At 39.6% G+C, this 20,641-nt stretch overlaps 1 protein-coding gene across 1 annotated transcript in view; it reads right to left on the bottom strand.

The window, feature by feature from the left end:
* zgc:109889 (uncharacterized protein LOC553542 homolog) overlaps positions 1–1,262 on the bottom strand; it is a 28,965-nt gene extending 27,703 nt beyond the window's left edge. Inside the window, exon 1 of the mRNA XM_062444964.1 lies at positions 1,130–1,262. Within this exon, the coding sequence (XP_062300948.1) occupies positions 1,130–1,262 (133 nt within the window). The remainder of the gene's footprint in view (positions 1–1,129) is intronic.
* Between the last annotated feature and the right edge of the window lie 19,379 nt (positions 1,263–20,641).

Below are 20,641 nucleotides of genomic sequence, written 5' to 3'. Positions count from 1 at the left end.
ATGCTTTTTACAACTTTTTTATAAATACATTTATGACCTATTTAATGTGTTTAGAAGAAAATGTCTGAATTCACTTCTTCAGCCTTTAAAAATCCAGATAGTTCTTATCACAGTCCTTTTTTTACCCAGCTGTATTTATAAGTGTAGCAGTCACACGTAAGGGTTTGACGAGATTAAAATGTGGCAATATATCTCGCTGAGGGGAACGCTGTCTCATGAAGCGGTATTCAGAATGCGCAAAAAAAAACAACCCAAAAACAATCACTTTACTATCGCTCAATTGCACGTCACGTCTTCTTTCCATAAAGTCACCATGTGGGTGATTAACCTTGTTGCACGGAGCGCCCTCCTCCTTATAGTTCGTCAATTAACAGCTTCTTACTGCTGAGAGGATCTCCTGAGGCAGGAGGAGCAGCTATGGAAGCCTAATGATGCAAAAAGTAAAATCAGTCACACTACCAAATTAAAACACGATTTATAAATATGTTGTTCTACAGTACTTGTGTATGTGTGTGATATAGGATTTACTTTTATTTCTCTATTTATATATTAGAATTGTTTCTATTCTTCTATCTATAAAATATCTATCTATATAGTTTGTGGAGGAGGGGAAACCTTTTACAGTGCTTGCATGTTGTATATGATAATTCATACTTAAGTAGAACTGAAGTGACATTTATTAAAAGATGATTAGTTAAAACATTTAAAATGCACCTGAATTGTTTAGCATTTTTCAGTCATATATTTCATCATTGAAGTTTTCTATGAACCCAATATCGTCTATCGTCACACCTCTAGGTTCAATGTTTGCCTTTCTTTTCTTTTTCCAAACGTGTCTAAAAAGCTCCACGATGTTTCTGTGTGTGTTTTTCCTGTTTGAATCTGTGGTAAGAAATATAACATTAAGATTACATCTAGACTGTAAAAGACAGTCTAAAGCACAAAGGGTGTCAGTTTTCTATCAAGTATTGAACCACAAAATCATTGCAAGCCCTCACAAGTAGAGGTGTGGTTACAGCAGTTGCACATGATTGGTTGGTGGTGGAGCCCAATGTGACACCTTTTAACGGAGCCCAAAATCCCTTCAAGATACACATTGACTGTTCTTCTTGAAGCTCAGTATACTCACTGAGACTGCCCAGCTGCTTGATGATGGCGGCCAGTGTGCTGTTAGTGACGCACTCCAACTCGCTGGTCACCCCATCCGGCAGCGCCCCGCGGCACAGGTGCCTGGGCTCGATGTTCCTCTTCACCAACGGCATGCTGGTGGTTCAAACCTTCAGGAAACAATGAAAAGAAAGAAAAGAAAGAAAGGTTAGGGTTTTTTACTTCACTGGTAGAATGGTGAAGTTAACCCTCCTGTTGTCCTCGAGTCAAGGAAGGAAGGGAGGAAGAAGGAAAAAGAGGAGGAAGGAAGGAAGGGAGGAAAGGAGGAAGGAAAGGAAGAATGGAGGAAAGGAGGGAGGGAGGAAGGAAGAAGGAAGGAAAGGAGGGAGGAAGGAAGGAAGGAAAAAGGAAGGAAAGGAGGGAGGAAGGAAGGAAAGAAAGGAGGAAGGAAGGGAGGAAGAATGAAGGCAAGGAGGGAGGAAGGAAAACGGATGGAAAGGAGGGAAGAAAGGAAAGAAGGGAGGAAGGAGGGTGGGAGGGAGGGAGAAAAGAAAAGAGGAAGGGAGGATGGAAGGAACTAAGGACAGAGGAAAGAAGGAAGGGAGGGAGGAAAGGAACGAAGAAAGGGGGATGGAGGAAGGAAAGAAGGAAGGGAGGAAAGAAAGAGAGAAGGAGGGAGGGAGGAAGGACAGACAGAAGAAAGGGAGGAAAGAAGGAACAGTCAAAACAGACGGGGTCAATTTGACCCGGGAGGACGTCACCAAAACTGTGTCTCAAGCTGTTACAATAATAATAATAATAATACATCCATGCTTGACAGGTCAGAAAGAAAGAAAGAAGAAAGCAAAGAGAGAGAGAGAGAAATATAAATTGGGCCCCCAGTGCTCAGCTGCGAGTCCCGACGGAGACAGAGGTGTCGTGTGTTCGCAGTCGCTCATCATCACGCTGCTTAACGTCAACGCGGACGAGCCAAGAGCCAAATGAGCCGGAAAGAAGTTTTCTAAACGGGCGCTAACGAGTTGCAACTGTGGCCTGAGAGAAAGAAGGAACGAGGGACAGAGAGAAAGAGAGAGACTGAGACAAAAGGCGAGGATGAAAGACGATAAAGAGAGAAAATGAGACAGTAAAACAACGATGATAGCGAGTGCAAGCTAGAAAAACATGAGCCCACACGGGAAGAGCCACATATAGATGTTGTATGTGTGTCACAGAACGAGGAGACCCAGGCGACTTCCTGCTTCAGATTTCAAAGTAAAAGTTTAAAACCGGCGTTAATCACACACATGTGGTTCTGTTTGGTATAAAAAAGGATCGCTCGTTATTAACAGAATGATTAAAAGCTTTTTAGTTTCTTTCATCTCATTGTTTTAGTTTTATGAGCCTGTGAGACACTTTTATCAGAACCCAAACTCTACAAAATAAAAGCTTAAATGCTTTATTTAAGACCAGGCTGATAATCAGAGTCCAACATCAAGCAGATTGTTTTACAAGTTTTATGCATTTAACACAGTGAAGCCAAATCTTCACCAAAGGACTCACATCTCACGACTATTTAATAACCGGCTTTAAAAAATGCTGTTGATTGAGACCAATGCACGCAAGAGCTGGACGTTAAAAATGTTCCAAGAAATGTCAATAAAATATTTTTTTAAGGTTGAAATGTGCAACTGTTGATTTTAAGTGTGCAATTTTGTGGATAAGGTGTGCAGCAACCTTTTGATGGGGGGGGGGGGACTTTTGGGTTTGAATGTGCATTTATTTTAGGTTAAAATGCCCAACCTCTGATTTGAAGTATGCAATTCTTACGGATAAAATGGGAAATTCTTTGATACACTACAAAAATTTAGTGTAATGTGTAATTTTTTAGGTTGAAATGTGCAACTTATAGGTTAAATATAGCAGTTTTTGGAACAAAGTGTGCATTTTTTGGGGTTGAAATGCATAACTTCTGATTTGAAGAGTTTACTTTTTATGGTTTAACTGGGAAACCTTTTAATACGCTACAAATTCCTAGTGTAATGTGCAACTTTGGGGTTTAAGTGTGCAATTTTTAGGTTGAAATGTGCAACAGCGGGATTGAAAAATGCGACTTTTTGGTCACCAGGTTGCAAAACATAAAAAGATGAATAGACTCAACATGAACTGTAACTGCACTGTTATTTATTTAGCTGTTCCCTCTTTGAGGTAAAGTCTCATGATGGACAGAATGAGAGAGTGAGAGAGAGAGAGAGAGAGAGAGAGAGAGAAAGATGAAAAAGAGGAAGAGGAGTCGGATGAGAGTGAGTGAGAGTTACCGACAGAAAGAGACGAAACACGTGAGAGGAAACTGCTCGGCTCTTCTGAGTTTGGAGTGAACTCCCTATGTGGGACACGCTTGTTATTTTTGGGCCTCGATTTTGTGCGAGGAAGCGTGCAAGTGTGTGTGTGTGTGTGTATGTGTGTGTGTGTGCTCATGCCTGCAAGTTGGTGCATGCGGCACGTGTGTGTGTCTGCGTGCTTCAGAAGTAAAAGGATGTGTGTGACTTCTTGGGTTGAGGGATGTGTGCACGTGAAAGAGCGCACATGTGGGATGGTGTGTGTGTGTGTGTGTGTGTGTGTGCGTGTTCTCAGGTCAGCGCTCTGGAAACGTGCCAGTCTCACACTCTCTCCCACGCTTCTAATATAATCGCTGGCACAATTAATATTTCCGGGGACGGCAGGAACGAAGCAGAGAGACAACAAAAACACATGAAGTGACTGCCAAAGTGTGTGTGTGTGTGTTCGACACTGGATCTTAATAATAAAAGATATGTTAATAATCAGGGTTGGGAAGGTTACTTTAGAAATGTAATAGGTTACAGATTACTAGTTACTCTATTTAAAATGTAATAAGTAATGTAACTATTTCGATGACTTCATCAAAGTAATGTAACTAACATAAACTCTAACCAATGTTTTCAGCTGTTAGGGTAAATGTTCCCTCCATCTGTCCTTCCTTCCTTCCCTCCTTTCTTCTTACCATCCTTCCTTCCTTCTGTTCTTCCTTCCTTCCGTCCTTCCTTTCTTCTTACCTTCCTTCCTTCCTTCCTTCTGTCCTTCATTCCTTCCTTCCTTCTGTCCTTCCTTCCTTCCTACCTTCTTTCTGTCCTTCCTTCCTACCTTACTTGCTACCTTCCTCCTGTCCTTCCTTCCTTCTGTCCTTCCTTCCTACCTTCCACCCTTCCTTCCTTCCTTCCTTCCTAAGACCTAAGTCCAGCTGTTAGGGTAAATGTTCCCATTAAGCACCAAAATCTAAATCCAGCTGTTTTTCATGGATACTGACATGATTTATAAGGGAGATCATTTCTTATAAAGCAACATTTATCTCTCATTTGAAAATGTATTCATTAGTTCATGTAGATGTTGGAATATAAAATAAAGATATTTGATGAATAAAGTGGGTTTAATTGGTACTGTGACTCCATTTAAGCCCATGTGTGCTCCTAATAAGCCCACGTCATGATTTATTTACTAAATATAATAAAGAATATTGATTTCAAAGAATTAAAAACAGCAATATATGTATTCAGTTACATGTTAAATATTAAAAAATGAGGAATGAAGTCAAATCTTAAAGGTCTGACTTCAGATGAAATCTTCTTTGTAATCATCAAAATTTATTTTGTAATTAAAACTGATAACACCTGTCTACGGTATCAACTTTGAAGCTAATTTACACACCTTAAAAGGCACAAAATGTGTGTCAGTGTGTGCGCTCCTTAATTTGTTTGTCCAGATCAACCACACATGCCAACTTTAATAAAAAGTGACTAGTTTGTCCTCTTTACGTCTCTCTCTCTCTCTAATAGCTCCTGACATTCAATTACGTAAACCACCTCAGATTGCACCGGCTTGTGTTAAAAGTGTGATTGAGCTTCCTTGAGGGTGCGTGCATGCATGTGTGTGTGTGTGTGCATGTGTGTGTGCATGTGTGTGATTCAGTATCGACCCCCTTCCTCCAGCTGTTGTAAATAACCTAACACACTCGGGCTGTTTAATAATACATACACACTCAATCATCACAATCCTCATCCTCAGCCAGCCGCCGCCGCCTCAATAGCTTCATCTCTCATTTGTCTCACCAGTCTGACCCCCCCCCCCCCTCCCCTCATATATCCTCCTCGCTCCTTGCTCTAGATCTTCCCCTCCGTCTCTGCCTGCTTTCATTAATAAATCAGGAAGGAGTGAATATCTCTTCCTCAAACACTGTGTGGGTATTTCCCCGTCTCTCTCTCTCTCTCTCTCTCTGTGTTTGCGTGTGAGATGAAGGGGGGGGTTGTCTGGTTTTTGTGATGTGGATCCTCCCCTCTCTTTGACACGCACACATTCTTACCAAGTGAACTGCTTTAAATGACATTAAAGCACACTGATATTTCTATGTATTACACATGTATTAATAATGTGTGTGTGTGTGTGTGAGACCAAACTAAACACTTCTCATAGCTTTAATTTAAGAATGACATCATAAAAAGTGTCTTTATACCAAATGTTGAACCCCAGATGTGCTCAGAAAGCATCAATAGTGGATCTGACTGATCAATAAATGTGATTAAACCTTGATTCATGTTTCAGAGAGCAGAGAGATTGTATTTTTCTGCTTTTACACCACTAAACATCTCCTATCACACAATATCATGTCCTATTTTACCTAAGACATGAAAATATAACATAGCAGTAATGATTTAATGTTATTTTATGTAAACTGAAAATGACAAGAACTTCCCTGAAATCCCTTATAACTACTATCTTATTAAAACTATTAACTATTCATTTAACTAAAACGCATGTGAATAGATACGGGGCAAATTTGACTCAGAACATCCTCAATGGACAAACATTTGTAGCACCTATACAAAAATATAACATTTAAAAATATTCTAATTTTTGTGCATTTTGAGACTTAGGAAAACCTGACCTGAACAGTACAGTATGTAAGGGTTAAGAAGACCTGCTTCAGACATTAAGAATATATTTACACATTTTTATTGTGGGAAGAAACCGAAGTTCTCGGGGGAAACCCACATCTGTACAGGGTGTTTTAGGGGACGAGTAGCATCAGAACGATGGACGCCAGACATCCTACGATCACGCCGACCACCTGCAGAACCTCTCTCCATAAAGGCTGGCTTTTCTTTGAGGGCCCATTATGGAGGTCTTTCATACCGTCCTGCACCGATTTGACGATGGCTTCATCCACAACTGAATCCTCTGCTAGAATCAGGAGCTCCAGCGTGCGCCTCCCACCAAACTTCCCCGTCAGCTCTTCGATGATGGCCTTGGAGAGTCTCTTGGTGGTCTTTATCTTTGGGCAGAAGCCTTCAGATTCAGCCAGTCCCTCCAACGTCTGCTGCACCAGTCTCTTGGTGTGATTGATCCACTCTTTCTGGTGGCGCCCCTTCAGAGTGTGACATTTAGTCAACACTCTCACCACGAGCACGGTGACGTAATTGTGGAGCAGGTCCCTGTTTTCTGCCCTGGCGTCAGATTCACCAGAGGCAGATTCTTCGGCAGACTCCAGATCTGTCACCGGTTTTACACTATGTACAGACTCCACAATTAAATCTTTCTGGTCCACGTAGTCTCCCTGTTCTTTTATGAGAGTTGCTACATGTCCAGACTGTTTCTGGTCCACCTGGTCTCCCCGTTCTTTGACGGTCATGGGAGTAACCTTGTTGTTTCTTGAAGTTAGTTTTCTTGCTTCCATTGTTCTGGGTGCTTACGAAATAAATGTCTTCTGGTTTTTACCTTCAGATATTCAGTCAGTCAGAATCTGGGATGCTGCTACTAGCTGCTGCTGGTGGCTTATCAAGATTCTGGAAAGCCTTTGTGACATCAAAGCGCATGACATCATTGGAACGCATGACATCATCGACACACATGACATCATCGAAACGCATGACATCATCGAAACGCATGACATCATCCACATACATGATGTCACACACACGTTGTCCTAGGTCACTTTTGGGGACATTACATAGATTTACATTGATTTCTTAGAGACTTGTTCTATAACTGCAACCACTGACCCCCCCAAAAATCAGTGTTTTACCAATTAGGGACACAGCTTTGCCCCCAATTGGAAAAGCTGTCCTGAATGAACTAGTCAAGTCTGAAATTTGTCCCTGAAAGTAGCCTCAAACACACACATACATGCTTACTTTGTTCACTTTTGGGGACATTACATAGACTTTCATTCATTCTTCAGTCTCACTTGGCTGTTTTAAGGACCTTTGAGAGTCTTAGTTTTATTTTAAAGAATAAACTGCCTATTTTTGTGATCTTAATTCAGTTTTTTTATGCACCTTATTCACTCTTAAAAAGTGCTGGGTTATTTCTGTAAACACATTGTTGGGTTTGTTGTTGTAGATGTTAATTCATATCTTAACAACTAGTTGGGTTATTTTGTCCCAGCAGTTGGTTCATTATTTTTCCTGCTCCTCTTTTCTGGAGCTTTCTGGATCCTTCTATCTTAGAGGCTCGCACGCAGATCAGATCTAATGATAAGTTAGCATGAATACTTCACCAACATTATTAATAAACTGTGGTTAAAAAGTAGTCTTTGAATCATTTCACTGTAAAAAGTATTACCTGGGATGATGGATAAGCATTAGGTCAGTGGTTTTTATCTAACGTTAGCCTGCATTTTTAACTAAGTGTTAGCTAACGTAACTAACTAACATTGGCTTTAATTCAAAACTAACACAGCAGTAGTCTTGTAGTGGTGAAGTGATGAAAAATAAAATACTATATACAGTAAACAATCTGTAAAATAATCTATAATTTTATAAATCTACAATATACATTCATTTCTTATACTACAAGTGTGTTACGTTAGCATGCATTTTTTACTGTGTGTTAACTAGCTAATGTAACTAACTAACATTGGCTTCAAGGTATTTGGCTCCCTATATGTGCCACATGCTCCGATGTTGACACTGTAGAGGTCTCTGAAAAGTTTGGGGGAGGTGTAGAAATGATCCAGGTATAAATGGTACCAACTACCTAGAAAGGTTGGTTTGATGAGTGGACAAGCTGTCCGTTTTGCTTTTGTTACCAGTGGATATTTTCTCTTTGAGTTTGGAGACTATTGGAGACAAAACCCCAAACGGCTGGTGAACATAGTGGATAATGAGAATGTATTATTTACTCAGAAAGACGTAGAAAAAAGGGATGCATCTATTTGTTGGGTGTTTGAAAGTCATTAATTTGCTGTTCATTAAATTAATAGGCAGATGAATATTATTATGAAGGTCTGTGAGGTGAAAGGAGGTTGAACTCCGCCCCAGTGTGTAGCGGTGAGGTACCAAAGCAGACAGAAATGGTCCTCCTCAAGTGGAAGTTGTCAGAGAGAAAAAACATTATCTTACCTGGATTTACTGAGACTCTTCTTGTTGAGTTAAAGTGTTTCTGAAGCTCAACTCACAGCAGTGTTATGTTAACGGTTTACTAATGACTCAGCAAGTTTTCATGTTAAATTATAAAGGCTGTTTTCTGTAAATTAGTTACAGATGGAGCTGCACTTCACTGCTCCTCTGCACATGGTGTGAGGAGAATAACGTAGTATTTTAGGCCCATTATTTCATTCTTTTTGTTTGTGAGTGTTTAGTTACCAGGTTGATGGTGACAGGTTGCATTCATTGGCAATCATCAAACTAAACAGACTGACTTGATCTCAAGCACATACCTTATACTAAAGATAATCCACAGACCTAACAAAAGGAAAAAGGACGGCTTGTCTACAGCAGTATCCGATTTTCTACAGCAACAGATAACAGTTTAATAAGGAGCAAAACGACTGTGACTCCCGTTAACTGTTAACATTAAACTACACACGATCCGTAAAAGCACAATGTCCCCTTTACTTTCACAGTGTCAAACCACATGTATATTTATACGTTAGCCAACTAGCTTTGCCTGCTAACTGTTACAGAATCATGAACTCTGTTTCCAGGCAACTGAAATCAGTGCAGTGGGCAGATTCAATACTAAGCTAACGGTTAGCCAGCTATAACGTTATCTAAAAATGTACAGTAGGACAGCTAAGGCAAAGTAATCAATAAAGCCACACATTCAATTTTTTTAATTATGAAAGAAAGCAGCCTTGTAACCAATGTTAATTACGTTAGCTAGCTAATACACAGTAAAAGAAATGCAGGCTAATGTTGCTCACTTGTAGTATAAGGAAGTTATGTATATTTTCTTACTTCAGACATTAAGAATATAAAGATGCAATGCAATCATCGGAACGCATGACATCCCAGGGACACAGCTTTTGTCCCCAATTGGAAAAGCTGTCTTGAATTAACTTGTCAAGTTTGCAATTTCTACCCAAAAAATTGCTTCACACACACACACACACACACACACACACACACACACACACACACACACACGTTTGTTCATCATTCTCCAGTCAAACTTGGTTGTTTCAAATATATGCTTAAATTCCAATAGAAATTGTTTTCATGACCATATTTTAGGTTGAATAAAAGTTATGCTTGTATTATTTTTCTCTTAGTAAAATAACGTAATAATTGATTATGTTATTGGCAAGTTTTTAGGTTATCGGCTTTATTACATTCAAAATGGGCAAAATGATTACATAATTTAGCCGTTTATACGTTATTGGCCATTATTATGTTTTCAGTTGTTATTACGTCTTTGGCTCCAGTTATTACGGGTTTTTTATTGTGTTTATTTTTTTACCTAGCCAATAACATAATAACTTGCGAAAAGATATTATGTTATTGGCTTTATTACATTACCCTAAGCCTAACCCTTATAATGACATTAAAGCACACTGATATTTATACTTTTTTGTATCATAAATGTATTTATTGTGTGTGTGTGGGTGTGAGGCCAAACCAAACACTTCTTATAGCTCTTATTTAAGAAGACCTGCTTTAGACATTAAGAATATATTTACACATTTTTATTGTGGGAAGAAACCGAAGTTCTCGGGGGAAACCCACTACTGTACAGGGTGTTTTAGGGGACGAGTAGCATCAGAACGATGGACGCCAGACATCCTACGATCACACCGACCACCAGCAGAACCTCTTTCCATAAAGGCTGGGGTTTTTTTGAGGGCCCGTTATGGAGGTCTTTGATACAGTCCTGCACCAACTTGACGATGGCTGCGTCCACAACTGAATCTTCTGCTAAAATCAGGAGCTCCAGCGTGCGCCTCCCACCAAACTTCCCCGTCAACTCTTCAATGATGGCCTTGGAGAGTCTCTTGGTGGTTTTAATATTTGGGCAGAAGCCTTCAGATACAGCCAGTCCCTCTAACGTCTGCTGCACCAGTCTCTGGGTGTGTTTAATCCACTCTTTCTGGTGGCGCCCCTTCAGAGTATGACATTTAGTCAACACTCTCACCACGAGCACAGTGACATAGTTGTGGAGCAGGTCCCTGCTTTCTGCACTGGCTTCAGATTCACCAGAGGCAGATTCTTCAGCAGACTCCAGATCTGTCACCGGTGTTACACTGCGTTCAGACTCCAGAAAGTCTTTCTGGTCCATGTAGTCTCCCTTTTCGTTCATGGGTGGTACTACGTGTCCAGACGCCACGGCTTTAACTGCCACTGGCTTTAGCTCCACTTTTAGAGAGTTTGATTGAGGCTTTTCCATAGTGGTGGACGCCTGTTTTTGGTCCACGTGGTCTCCCCGTTCTTTGGCGGTCATGGGAGTTACCTTGTTGTTTCTTGAAATTAGTTTGCGTGCTTCCATTGTTCTGGACGATTACAAAATAAATGTCTTCTGGTTTTTACTTTAAGATATTCAGTCAGTCAGAATCTGGGATGCTGCTACCAGCTGCTGGTGGCTTATCAAGATTCTGGAATCCCTCTGTGACATCATCGGAACGCATGACATCATCGGAATGCATGACATCATAGGGACACAGCTTTTGTCCCCAATAGGAAAAGCTTTCTTGAATTAACTTGTCAAGTTTGTAATTTGTCCCCAAAAAATTGCTTCACTCACACACACACACACACACACACACACACGTTAGTTCATCATTCTCCAGTCAAACTTGGTTGTTTCAAATATATCCTTAAATTCCAATTGAAATAGTTTTCATGACCATATTTTAGGTTGAATAAAAGTTATGCTTTTATTATTTCTCTCTTAGTAAAATAACTTAATAATTTATTATGTTATTGGCAAAAAGTTATTATGTTATTGGTTCCGAAATGTAATTACACTATTGGCAAGTTATTAGGTTATCGGCTTTATAACATTCAAAATGGGCAAAATTATTACATAATTTAGCTGTTATTACGTTATTGGCCATTATTATGTTTTCATTCGTTATTACGTCTTTGGCTCCAGTTATTACGGGTTTTTTATTTTATTTTTTACCTAGCCAATAACGTAATAACTTATTACATTATTGGCGAAAAGTTATTACGTTATTGGCTTTATTACATTACCCTAACCCTAACCCTTATAATGACATTAAAGCACACTGATATTTCTACTTTTGTATCATAAATGTATTTATTGTGTGTGAGGGCGTGTGAGGCCAAACCAAACACTTCTTATAGCTCTGATTTAAGAATACCTGTTTTAGACATTAAAAATATATTTACACATTTTTATTGTGGGAAGAAACCGAAGTTCTCGGGGGAAACCCACACATGTACATTGTGTTTTAGGGGACTAGTAGCATCAGGACGATGGACGCCAGACATCCTACGATCACGCCGACCACTAGCAGAACCTCTTTCCATAAAGGCTGGGTTTTTTTTGAGGGCCCATTATGGAGTTCTTTGATACAGTCCTGCACCAACTTGACGATTGCTGCGTCCACAACTGAATCCTCTGCCAACATCAGGAGCTCCAGCGTGCGCCTCCCACCAAACTTCCCTGTCAGCTCTTCGATGATGGCCTTGGAGAGTCTCTTGGTGGTCTTTATCTTTGGGCAGAAGCCTTCAGATACAGCCAGTCCCTCTAACGTCTGCTGCACCAGTCTTTGGGTGTGTTTGATCCACTCTTTCTGGTGGCGACCCTTCAGAGTGTGACATTTAGTCAACACTCTCACCATGAGCACGGTGACGTAGTTGTGGAGCGAGTCACTGCTTTCTGCCCTGGCTTCAGATTCACCAGAGGCAGATTCATCTGTAGACTCCAGATCTGTCACCGGTGTTACACTACGTTCAGTCTCCAGAAAGTCTTTCTGGTCCATGTAGTCTCCCTTTTCGTTCACAGGTGGTACTACGTGTCCAGATGCCACAGCTTTACCTGCCACTGGCTTTACCTCCAATTTTAGAGTGGTTGTTTGAGGCTCTTCCATAGTGGTGGATGCCTGCTTGTGGTCCACATGGTCTCCCTGTTCTTTGACGGTCATGGGAGTTACCTTGTTGTGTCTTAGGGTTAGTTTTCTTGCTTCCATTGTTCTGATGATTACAAAATAAATGTCTTCTGGTTTTTACCTTCAGATATTCAGTCAGTCAGAATCTGGTGGCTTATCAAGATTCTGGAATGCCTCTGTGACATCATCGGAACGCATGACATCATCGGAATGCATGACATCACAGGGACACAGCTTTTGTCCCCAATTGGAAAAGCTGTCTTGAATTAACTTGTCAAGTTTTTAATTTGTCCCCAAAAAATTGCTTCACTCACAAACACACACACACACACACACACACACAAACACACACGTTTGTTCATCATTCTCCAGTCAAACTTGGTTGTTTCAAATATATGCTTAAATTCCAATTGAAATTGTTTTCATGACCATATTTTAGGTTGAATAAAAGTTATGCTTGTATTATTTCTCTCTTAGTAAAATAACCTAATCATTTATTATGTTATTGGCAAAAAGTTATTAGGTTATCGGCTTTATTACATTCAAAATGGGCAAGATTATTACATAATTTAGCTGTTATTACGTTATTGGCCATTATTATGTAATTTAAGAAGACCTGCTTTAGACATTAAGAATATATTTACACATTTTTATTGTCGGAAGAAACCGAAGTTCTCGGGGGAAACCCACACATGTACATTGTGTTTTAGGGGACGAGTAGCATCAGGACGATGGACGCCAGACATCCTACGATCACGCCGACCACCATCAGAACCTCTCTCCATAAAGGTTGGCTTTTCTTTGAGAGCCCATTATGGAGGTCTTTCATACCGTCCTGCACCGACTTGACGATGGCTGCGTCCACAACTGAATCCTCTGCTAAAATCAGGAGCTCCAGCGTGCGCCTCCCACCAAACTTCCCCGTCAACTCTTCGATGATGGCCTTGGAGAGTCTCTTGGTGGTTTTAATATTTGGGCAGAAGCCTTCAGATACAGCAAGTCCCTCTAACGTCTGCTGCACCAGTCTCTGGGTGTGTTTGATCCACTCTTTCTGGTGGCGCCCCTTCAGAGTGTGACATTTAGTCAACACTCTCACCATGAGCACGGTGACGTAGTTGTGGAGCGAGTCACTGCTTTCTGCCCTGGTGTCAGATTCACCAGAGGCAGATTCTTCGGCAGACTCCAGATCTGTCACCGGTGTTACACTACGTTCAGTCTCCAGAAAGTCTTTCTGGTCCATGTAGTCTCCCTTTTCGTTGACGGGTGGTACTACGTGTCCAGGCGCCACGGCCTTACCTGCCACTGGCTTTACCTCCATTTTTAGAGTGGTTGTTTGAGGCTTTTCCATAGTGGTGGATGCCTGCTTGTGGTCCACGTTGTCTCCCTGTTCTTTGACGGTCATGGGAGTTACCTTGTTGTGTCTTAGGGTTGGTTTTCTTGCTTCCATTGTTCTGGATGATTACAAATAAATGTCTTCTGGTTTTTACCTTCAGATATTCTGTCAGTCAGAATCTGGGATGCTGCTACCAGCTGCTGGTGGCTTATCAAGAGTCTGGAAACTCTAACACACACACATGCACACACACATTGTCCTAGGTGACTTTTGGGGACATTACATAGATTTACATTGATTACCTGGAGAAAATCAGTGTTTTACCAATTAGGGACACAGCTTTTGTCCCCAGTTGGAAAAAGCCGTCCTGAATTAACTGGTCAAGTCTGAAATTTGTCCCATTAAGTAGCCTCACACACACACACACAAACACACACACGCTTACTTAGTTCACTTTCTGGAGACATAGTGGAGAGTTCATTGTTCTCCAATCTCTCTTGGCTGTTTTTACACTTTTGAGAGTGTTCATTTTATTAAAAAGAATAAAATGCCCATTTTTTGTGTAATAATTTACAGACCCCCCCCCCTTGAACTTAATTCTGGTTTTATGCACCTTACTATGTAAATCCCATGAACATTGCACAGATGTATATAGTCTCAGGAACTTCTGCATATTGCACATTTATATATTATAAGACTTATTTACACAGAGATTGTTTACTGTATAGTAGTATTTCATTTCATTTATTTTAACATCTTATCTTACGTTCAGTCTGATTTTATCAATCTTTTATTAGATTCTTTTAATTTGATCCGATATGTGAAGCTACCCAAGCCGCAACACTCGATCTTGTGCTCTCACATGCTTTTCCACTCCTTTTTCCCCTGACCCTAAAACTACCGCACTAATTCCCTTAGGCCCCGACGGAGAGTCAGAGACTACATTTTGACTCAAAGGCACTTATTCACTTCACACAAGCCCATTCAGGTCAACCGCAGGGGCCAAGTGACATCATCCTGGTGTGCTACACTCCTGATTCAAAGACACTATAGCGACAAACCAAATAAACAGAAGACAAAAAAAACCCGTCTGACATGTCTCTTCCCTCTCGGACCTCGTGAGGCATTTCACAAGCAGAATGAGACGTCATCCACTTTGACACACGCTACACGCACTGAAGTGACAAACTGTCGCGCCACATACTCATTTTTATTGCCGACACCTCACATCAGATCAGACCGTTCACCAGATGACGTCTGGTAATTTGATCCCTGAGTTAATTTATTGAGGGTGAAAGAGGTAAAAACACCCCTGAGCAGTTCCCTGGAGTGACTACATGTGATGTTTCACTGGGTTGACTTGAATTGTTTTCTCATGTCAGGTACAATTAATGTAAAGTCAACATTTATTGGAAAGCAAACAAACAAAATGTATACTTCCTTCCTTCTTCCCTCTCTCTCTCTCTTCCTTCCTCCTTTCTTCTTTTCTTACCTTCCTTCCTCCCTCCCTTCCTTCCTTCCTCCTTTCCTTCCTTCCTTCCTATTTTCCTTCCTCCCTCCCTCCCTTCTATCCATTCTTTCTTCTTTCTTTCCTTCCTTCCTTCCTTCCTTCCTTAGATCTAAGATCAGCTGTTAGGGTAAATGTTCCCATTAAGCACCAGAATCTAAGTGCAGCTGTTTTTCATGGATACAGACATGATTTATAAGGGAGATCATTTCTTATAAAGCAACATTTATCTCTCATTTGAAAATGTATTCATTAGTTCATGTAGATTTTGGAATATAAAATAAAGATATTTGATGAATAAAGTGGGTTTAATTGGTACTGTGACTCCATTTAATCCCATGTGTGCTCCTAATAAGCCCACGTCATGATTTATTTACTAAATATATAAAAAATATTGATTTTAAAGAATTTAAAAAACCCTCCTGAGCAAAATCTTAAAGGTTTGACTTCAGATTTAACCTCCTTTGTAATAATCAACATTTTCATCAGTAACTGTAACAGATTACATTTACATTTATTTTGTCGTTAAATTACTAACTAGTTTCTCCTCAACACTGCTTATAAGATTATAAAAAGTGTGCAAAGCAACTACAATATTTAAAGCCTCTGAGAGAGAAGTTTAGTCTAATTTTAGGCTTTTTAAGTCATTCTGGGACCAGACGACACAAAGCGGCTGCAGAAATTAACAAGATGACAGCGAGAAGAGAAGAAAAAATGTGAAAAAGAAGAAGTGTGTCGTGGAGCCATGGGAGCGTCTCCATGGCAACGCGCTGAGGAATCTGCTGCATCCGCTGCTCAAAAAGTGGAACTTGACGTGACGCCGAAAATAGTAATGAAAGAGAAATGTGAGTGAAGGAGACGGAGGGGAAGGAGGAAGGAGGAGGAGAATAATAAGGAAGGAAGGAAGGAAGGATGGACATCAAAGTAAGAACTAAAAGTAGAAAGTTGAAATTAGAATCAGGTCTGCAGAGGATTTATTATTATATTATAAATTATATTTAACACAGGAGCGTTTAAGCTGCAGCATTATAAAAAAACCCCGCCATCATTCAGTCAAGTGTTAAACCTTACGTACTGTTGAGGTCAAATTTAATCCGTTTTTACATTTTAAAGAGGTAAAAACACCCGAAAACACATTTATTTTAACTAAATACTCTCTCAGTTTGGCATAGAGACTAATTATGAGGGGTGAGAATATGAACAGTATGTAAAGGCTTAACTGAGCTCACTGTAACATCACTGCTGTTGCTCCTAAATTGGTGATTTTAATGTTCTAACATAAACTAATGGCTCATTTCTTTATATCGTCCCCTAAAAAGGTTTTATATGAACCTTTAAACACCTCTTGGTCACACTTCTACCTCTACGTCTGATACTACAATTATCAGCTCCTCCTCTTCCTCATCCTCCTCCTCCTCCTCCTCACGTCTTCATGTCTTGTGCGTATAACTACATTTGTAATCAGATGAGACTTGATCCGACTGATCCGTGACTGACTGGAGCCTCTTTGTAAGAGGGTTGAAGGATCAAACATCTCCCCGGGGAGCTAACAGACAGACTCTGCATGCCTCTACTTTTAGTGTATTTGATGTATTTTGGGGATATAATTAAGTAGAAAAGTAGCTAATTTCTGACTTTTTATGTGCATTATGTTTATGAGTCAGTGACAAATATGGTTTGCCAAGATGAGCAATTCAAAAATATGTTAAAAAATAGTTTTAAAAGCAGCATCAGGTTTGTTAAAATGTACATTTAGTATTTTTGTTGGTTTTATATCATTAGAAATGACATTTGCACCATTTTTTAGACAAAAGTAAGAAAATGTCAAATGGTGTAACCACAAAAGAATGATAAATATTACATAAATTATCCACCTACAGTGGATTTAAGTGGACTTATACTAAAAATTACTTCATTTAAAAAACATCAAATGAAAAGAAACATTTTTGGAGCATTTCTACATAAAAATTTTACAGTATTTTGTCAAGATATTTCCTAAAAACAAGAAGTTTATTCTAAATAAGGTTTGACAAATGATGTCAAATTTATTACAAGAACATAGTGTTGCATTGCAAAAATGAATTATATTTATTCTACATTTTAGTTCACATTTATTTTGCTGTATATAATCATCTAATGTTATGAAAACATACTGGTTACACCAATTGGACACTGAAATGTTTCCTGATCTCCATGATTCCCCAGAGTAAATGTAATATTTAGAACAATTGTATTCCATTAGCTTTATTTAATATAAAAGTTATAATGTAAGATCATGCCAAACTAGTTGATATGGTGTTTTATTGAAAATTTAGTGTTTTTAAGCAAGTTGAATTATTTGGTACAGAGTTTTTATGGTTACACCACTTAGACATTTTTGCCATAATCCTCTAATATATTCTCTCAAAATGGATTAAAAGCAGAAATTTGATGCTGAGTCCACAAAAAAAAGAATGTGTGCAAGTTATTCATACGTTTATTTACACATTTTAACCTTTTTAAATTTAAACCACATGGACACAAAAACATCAATGATCTTTATACATTTATATATATTTATATATATTTATATGCGTCTGTGTGAGATAAACAAGAAGATGGTATTTATTACTGTCTTCAATCAAATTCATCATTCTTTCAGGCTGTCAGCAACACCAGCTAATGCTATTACTTCTCCGTCTGCTCGGCTTAAGCACACACACACACACACACACACACACAATCACAGACACACACACATACACACAATCACAGACACACACACACAACCCTCCTGCTGTGCGACACCACACTAAGTCTGTCTCAGTCTGCTCTGAGGAAGGTTAGCAACCCGCCCCTCCTATTCCTCCTCCTCCTCCTCCTGCTCCATAGGAGGGAACCTGCATAATCACAGCTAATTAAGCTTCCTACAGTAACTAATGGAAATGACAAGCCCCGATTCTTTATGACGATATAATCAGGAGATATGCTGCGTGACGACGGAGCGAGCTGCAGTGCCTGTAATGCGACATTAAAAAAAAATTAGCATGAAAGCTGATGTGACAAAAGCTATAAGCAAGTATTGAGTGTTTATTACAGGGAGGTGATGTGAAGCTTATTGCACAATACATGAAATGATATGCAAATAAAAATCTGACTTTTCATGATCAAACTCTGCATTTTATAGCAGGGATGTCAAATATGCCCACTTTCCTTCCTGTCTTCTTTTCGTTCCTCCCTTTCTTACTTTCTTCCTCCCTCCCTTTCTTCCATCTCTTTCCTGTCTTCTTTTCCTTTCTTTGGTTTGTCTGTCCTTCCTTCCATCTTTCCTTCCTTCCTTCTTGTCTTCTTTTCCTTTCTTCATTTTTTCCTTCCTTCTTTCCATCTTTCCTTCCTTCCTTCTTTCCTTTCTTCCATCTGTCCTTCCTCCCTTTCTTCCTCCCTCCCTTTCTTCCATCTTTCCTTCCTGTCTTCTTTTCCTTCCTTCCTTCCTTCCTTCCTCACTTCTTGTCTTATTTTCCTTTTTTCCTTCCTTCCATTTGCCTGTCGTTCCTTCCTTCCATCTTTCCTTCCTTCCTTCTTCCCTTTCTTCCATCTCTCTTTCCTGTCTTCTTTTCCTTCCTTCCTTCCCTCTGCCCTTCCTGTCTTCTTTTCCTTTGTTCATTTCTTCCGTCCTTCCTCCCTTGTTTCTTTCCTTCCTTCCTTCCTTCCGTTCGTCTGTCCTTCCTCCCTTCCATCTTTCCTTCCTTCCTTCTTTCCTTTCTTCCATCTGTCCTTCCTCCCTTTCTTCCTTCCTTCCTCCCTCCCTTTCTTCCATCTTTCCTTCCTGTCTTCTTTTCCTTCCTTCCTTCCCTCTGCCCTTCCTGTCTTTTTTTCCTTTGTTAATTTCTTCCGTCCTCCCTTCCTTCCTTCTTTCCTCCCTTCCTTCCTTCCTTCCTTCCTTCCTTCCTTCCTTCCTTCCTTCCATCTTTTTAATGGTCCGGCCCACATGAGATCTAATTATTTTAGAGAGTATTATGTTGCAGATGCGTGCTCTGTGTATCAGTGCAACAAGGCTCACATACAGATAATAACACTACATATTCACTACTGTTGCTTTAAAGAGTCGTTTTACATTGTGTGGAATATAATTATATGCTTCTTTTTTTTGCTGAATATTCACTGAGAAGTCACACAGGCAATGCAGCTCATGTGTGAATGAAGAGGTGAAGCGTCTGCATGCTAAGAATAACACTGGAAGAAGAAGAAGAAGAAGAAGAAGAAGAAGAAGAAGAAGAAGGTGTGATTAGTGGGGAGTTAATAGGTCAATTGTTCATATTAATGAATGAAAAGCAGCAGCACAAAGCTTAATAAGAGGGTTTTATGTGCTGTGACACCGACTGTAGATTAAGGGGGGGGGGGGGGGGGGTATTGTTTTACATAACAGCTTTCGAAGTAATCTGTTATTTCTGAACAAATCTCTCATTAGTTTGGTTGGTTCGTGTGTGCTAGTTTCCACGACAACACACTTAGTAATTAAACAGCATGAAAAGAAAGTGTTTCAATATCAATTGTGCAGCTATTACAGTTATAAAGCTATATAAAAGGTTTTGGGTTAGATGAAATAAAAGACAGATTATTTAATTTTCAGCTGTAGGAATGGCACTGTCTACTATCACTATAACATTAGACTAGCACGTTAGCATTTAGCTCATACTACAGCCTCAAATAAGTGCAAGGATGGCTGTAAAATATGATTTATATATATGATCGTACTTGTGAATTATCCCAAATTATCAGTTTCAAACAATATAACATTACTGTGCTGGTTCATTTGGTCGTTCTCTTTGAAAATAACTTGTTTAGCATAAGATTGTTAAAAGTGAAGTAAAACTGTTAAAGGTAATGTTGGTATATCACTTTGTTCAATGCTAATTAGCAGTGCTAACAAGCTAAATGACCACGATCAATATTAAACCAGCGTGTTAGCATTGAAACTGCGAGCATACTTCTTAACGTTAGCATTTAACTAAAAACACAGTCGCAGTGCTAACAAGGTAAATTACCATGTAACACTTAACCAGCATGTTAGCATGCTAATGTTAGAATCCAGCTCAAAAAACAGCCACAGTTTAAACAAGGTCAACATTTTTTTTGTTTGTCATATCCCCTATCTGTTTGAGCTGCTGTAACGATTAATTTTCCCCACTGTGGGATCAATAAAAGTATCTTTATCTTCATTATACCAGTGTGTTAGCGTGCTAATGCTACCATTTAGCTCAAAACACAGCCACAGTGCTAACAAGATAAGCATTTAATAGTTTGTTAGCATTGAAACTGTGAGCATACTAGCGTGTTAATGTTAGCATTTAGCTCCAAACACAGCCTCATACATGTA

This window comes from Scomber scombrus, chromosome 23, assembly GCF_963691925.1.
Source record: "Scomber scombrus chromosome 23, fScoSco1.1, whole genome shotgun sequence".
NCBI lineage: Eukaryota > Metazoa > Chordata > Actinopteri > Scombriformes > Scombridae > Scomber > Scomber scombrus.
Note: the sequence above shows the minus strand (reverse complement) of the source record. Positions and strands in the feature narration are given on the sequence as shown.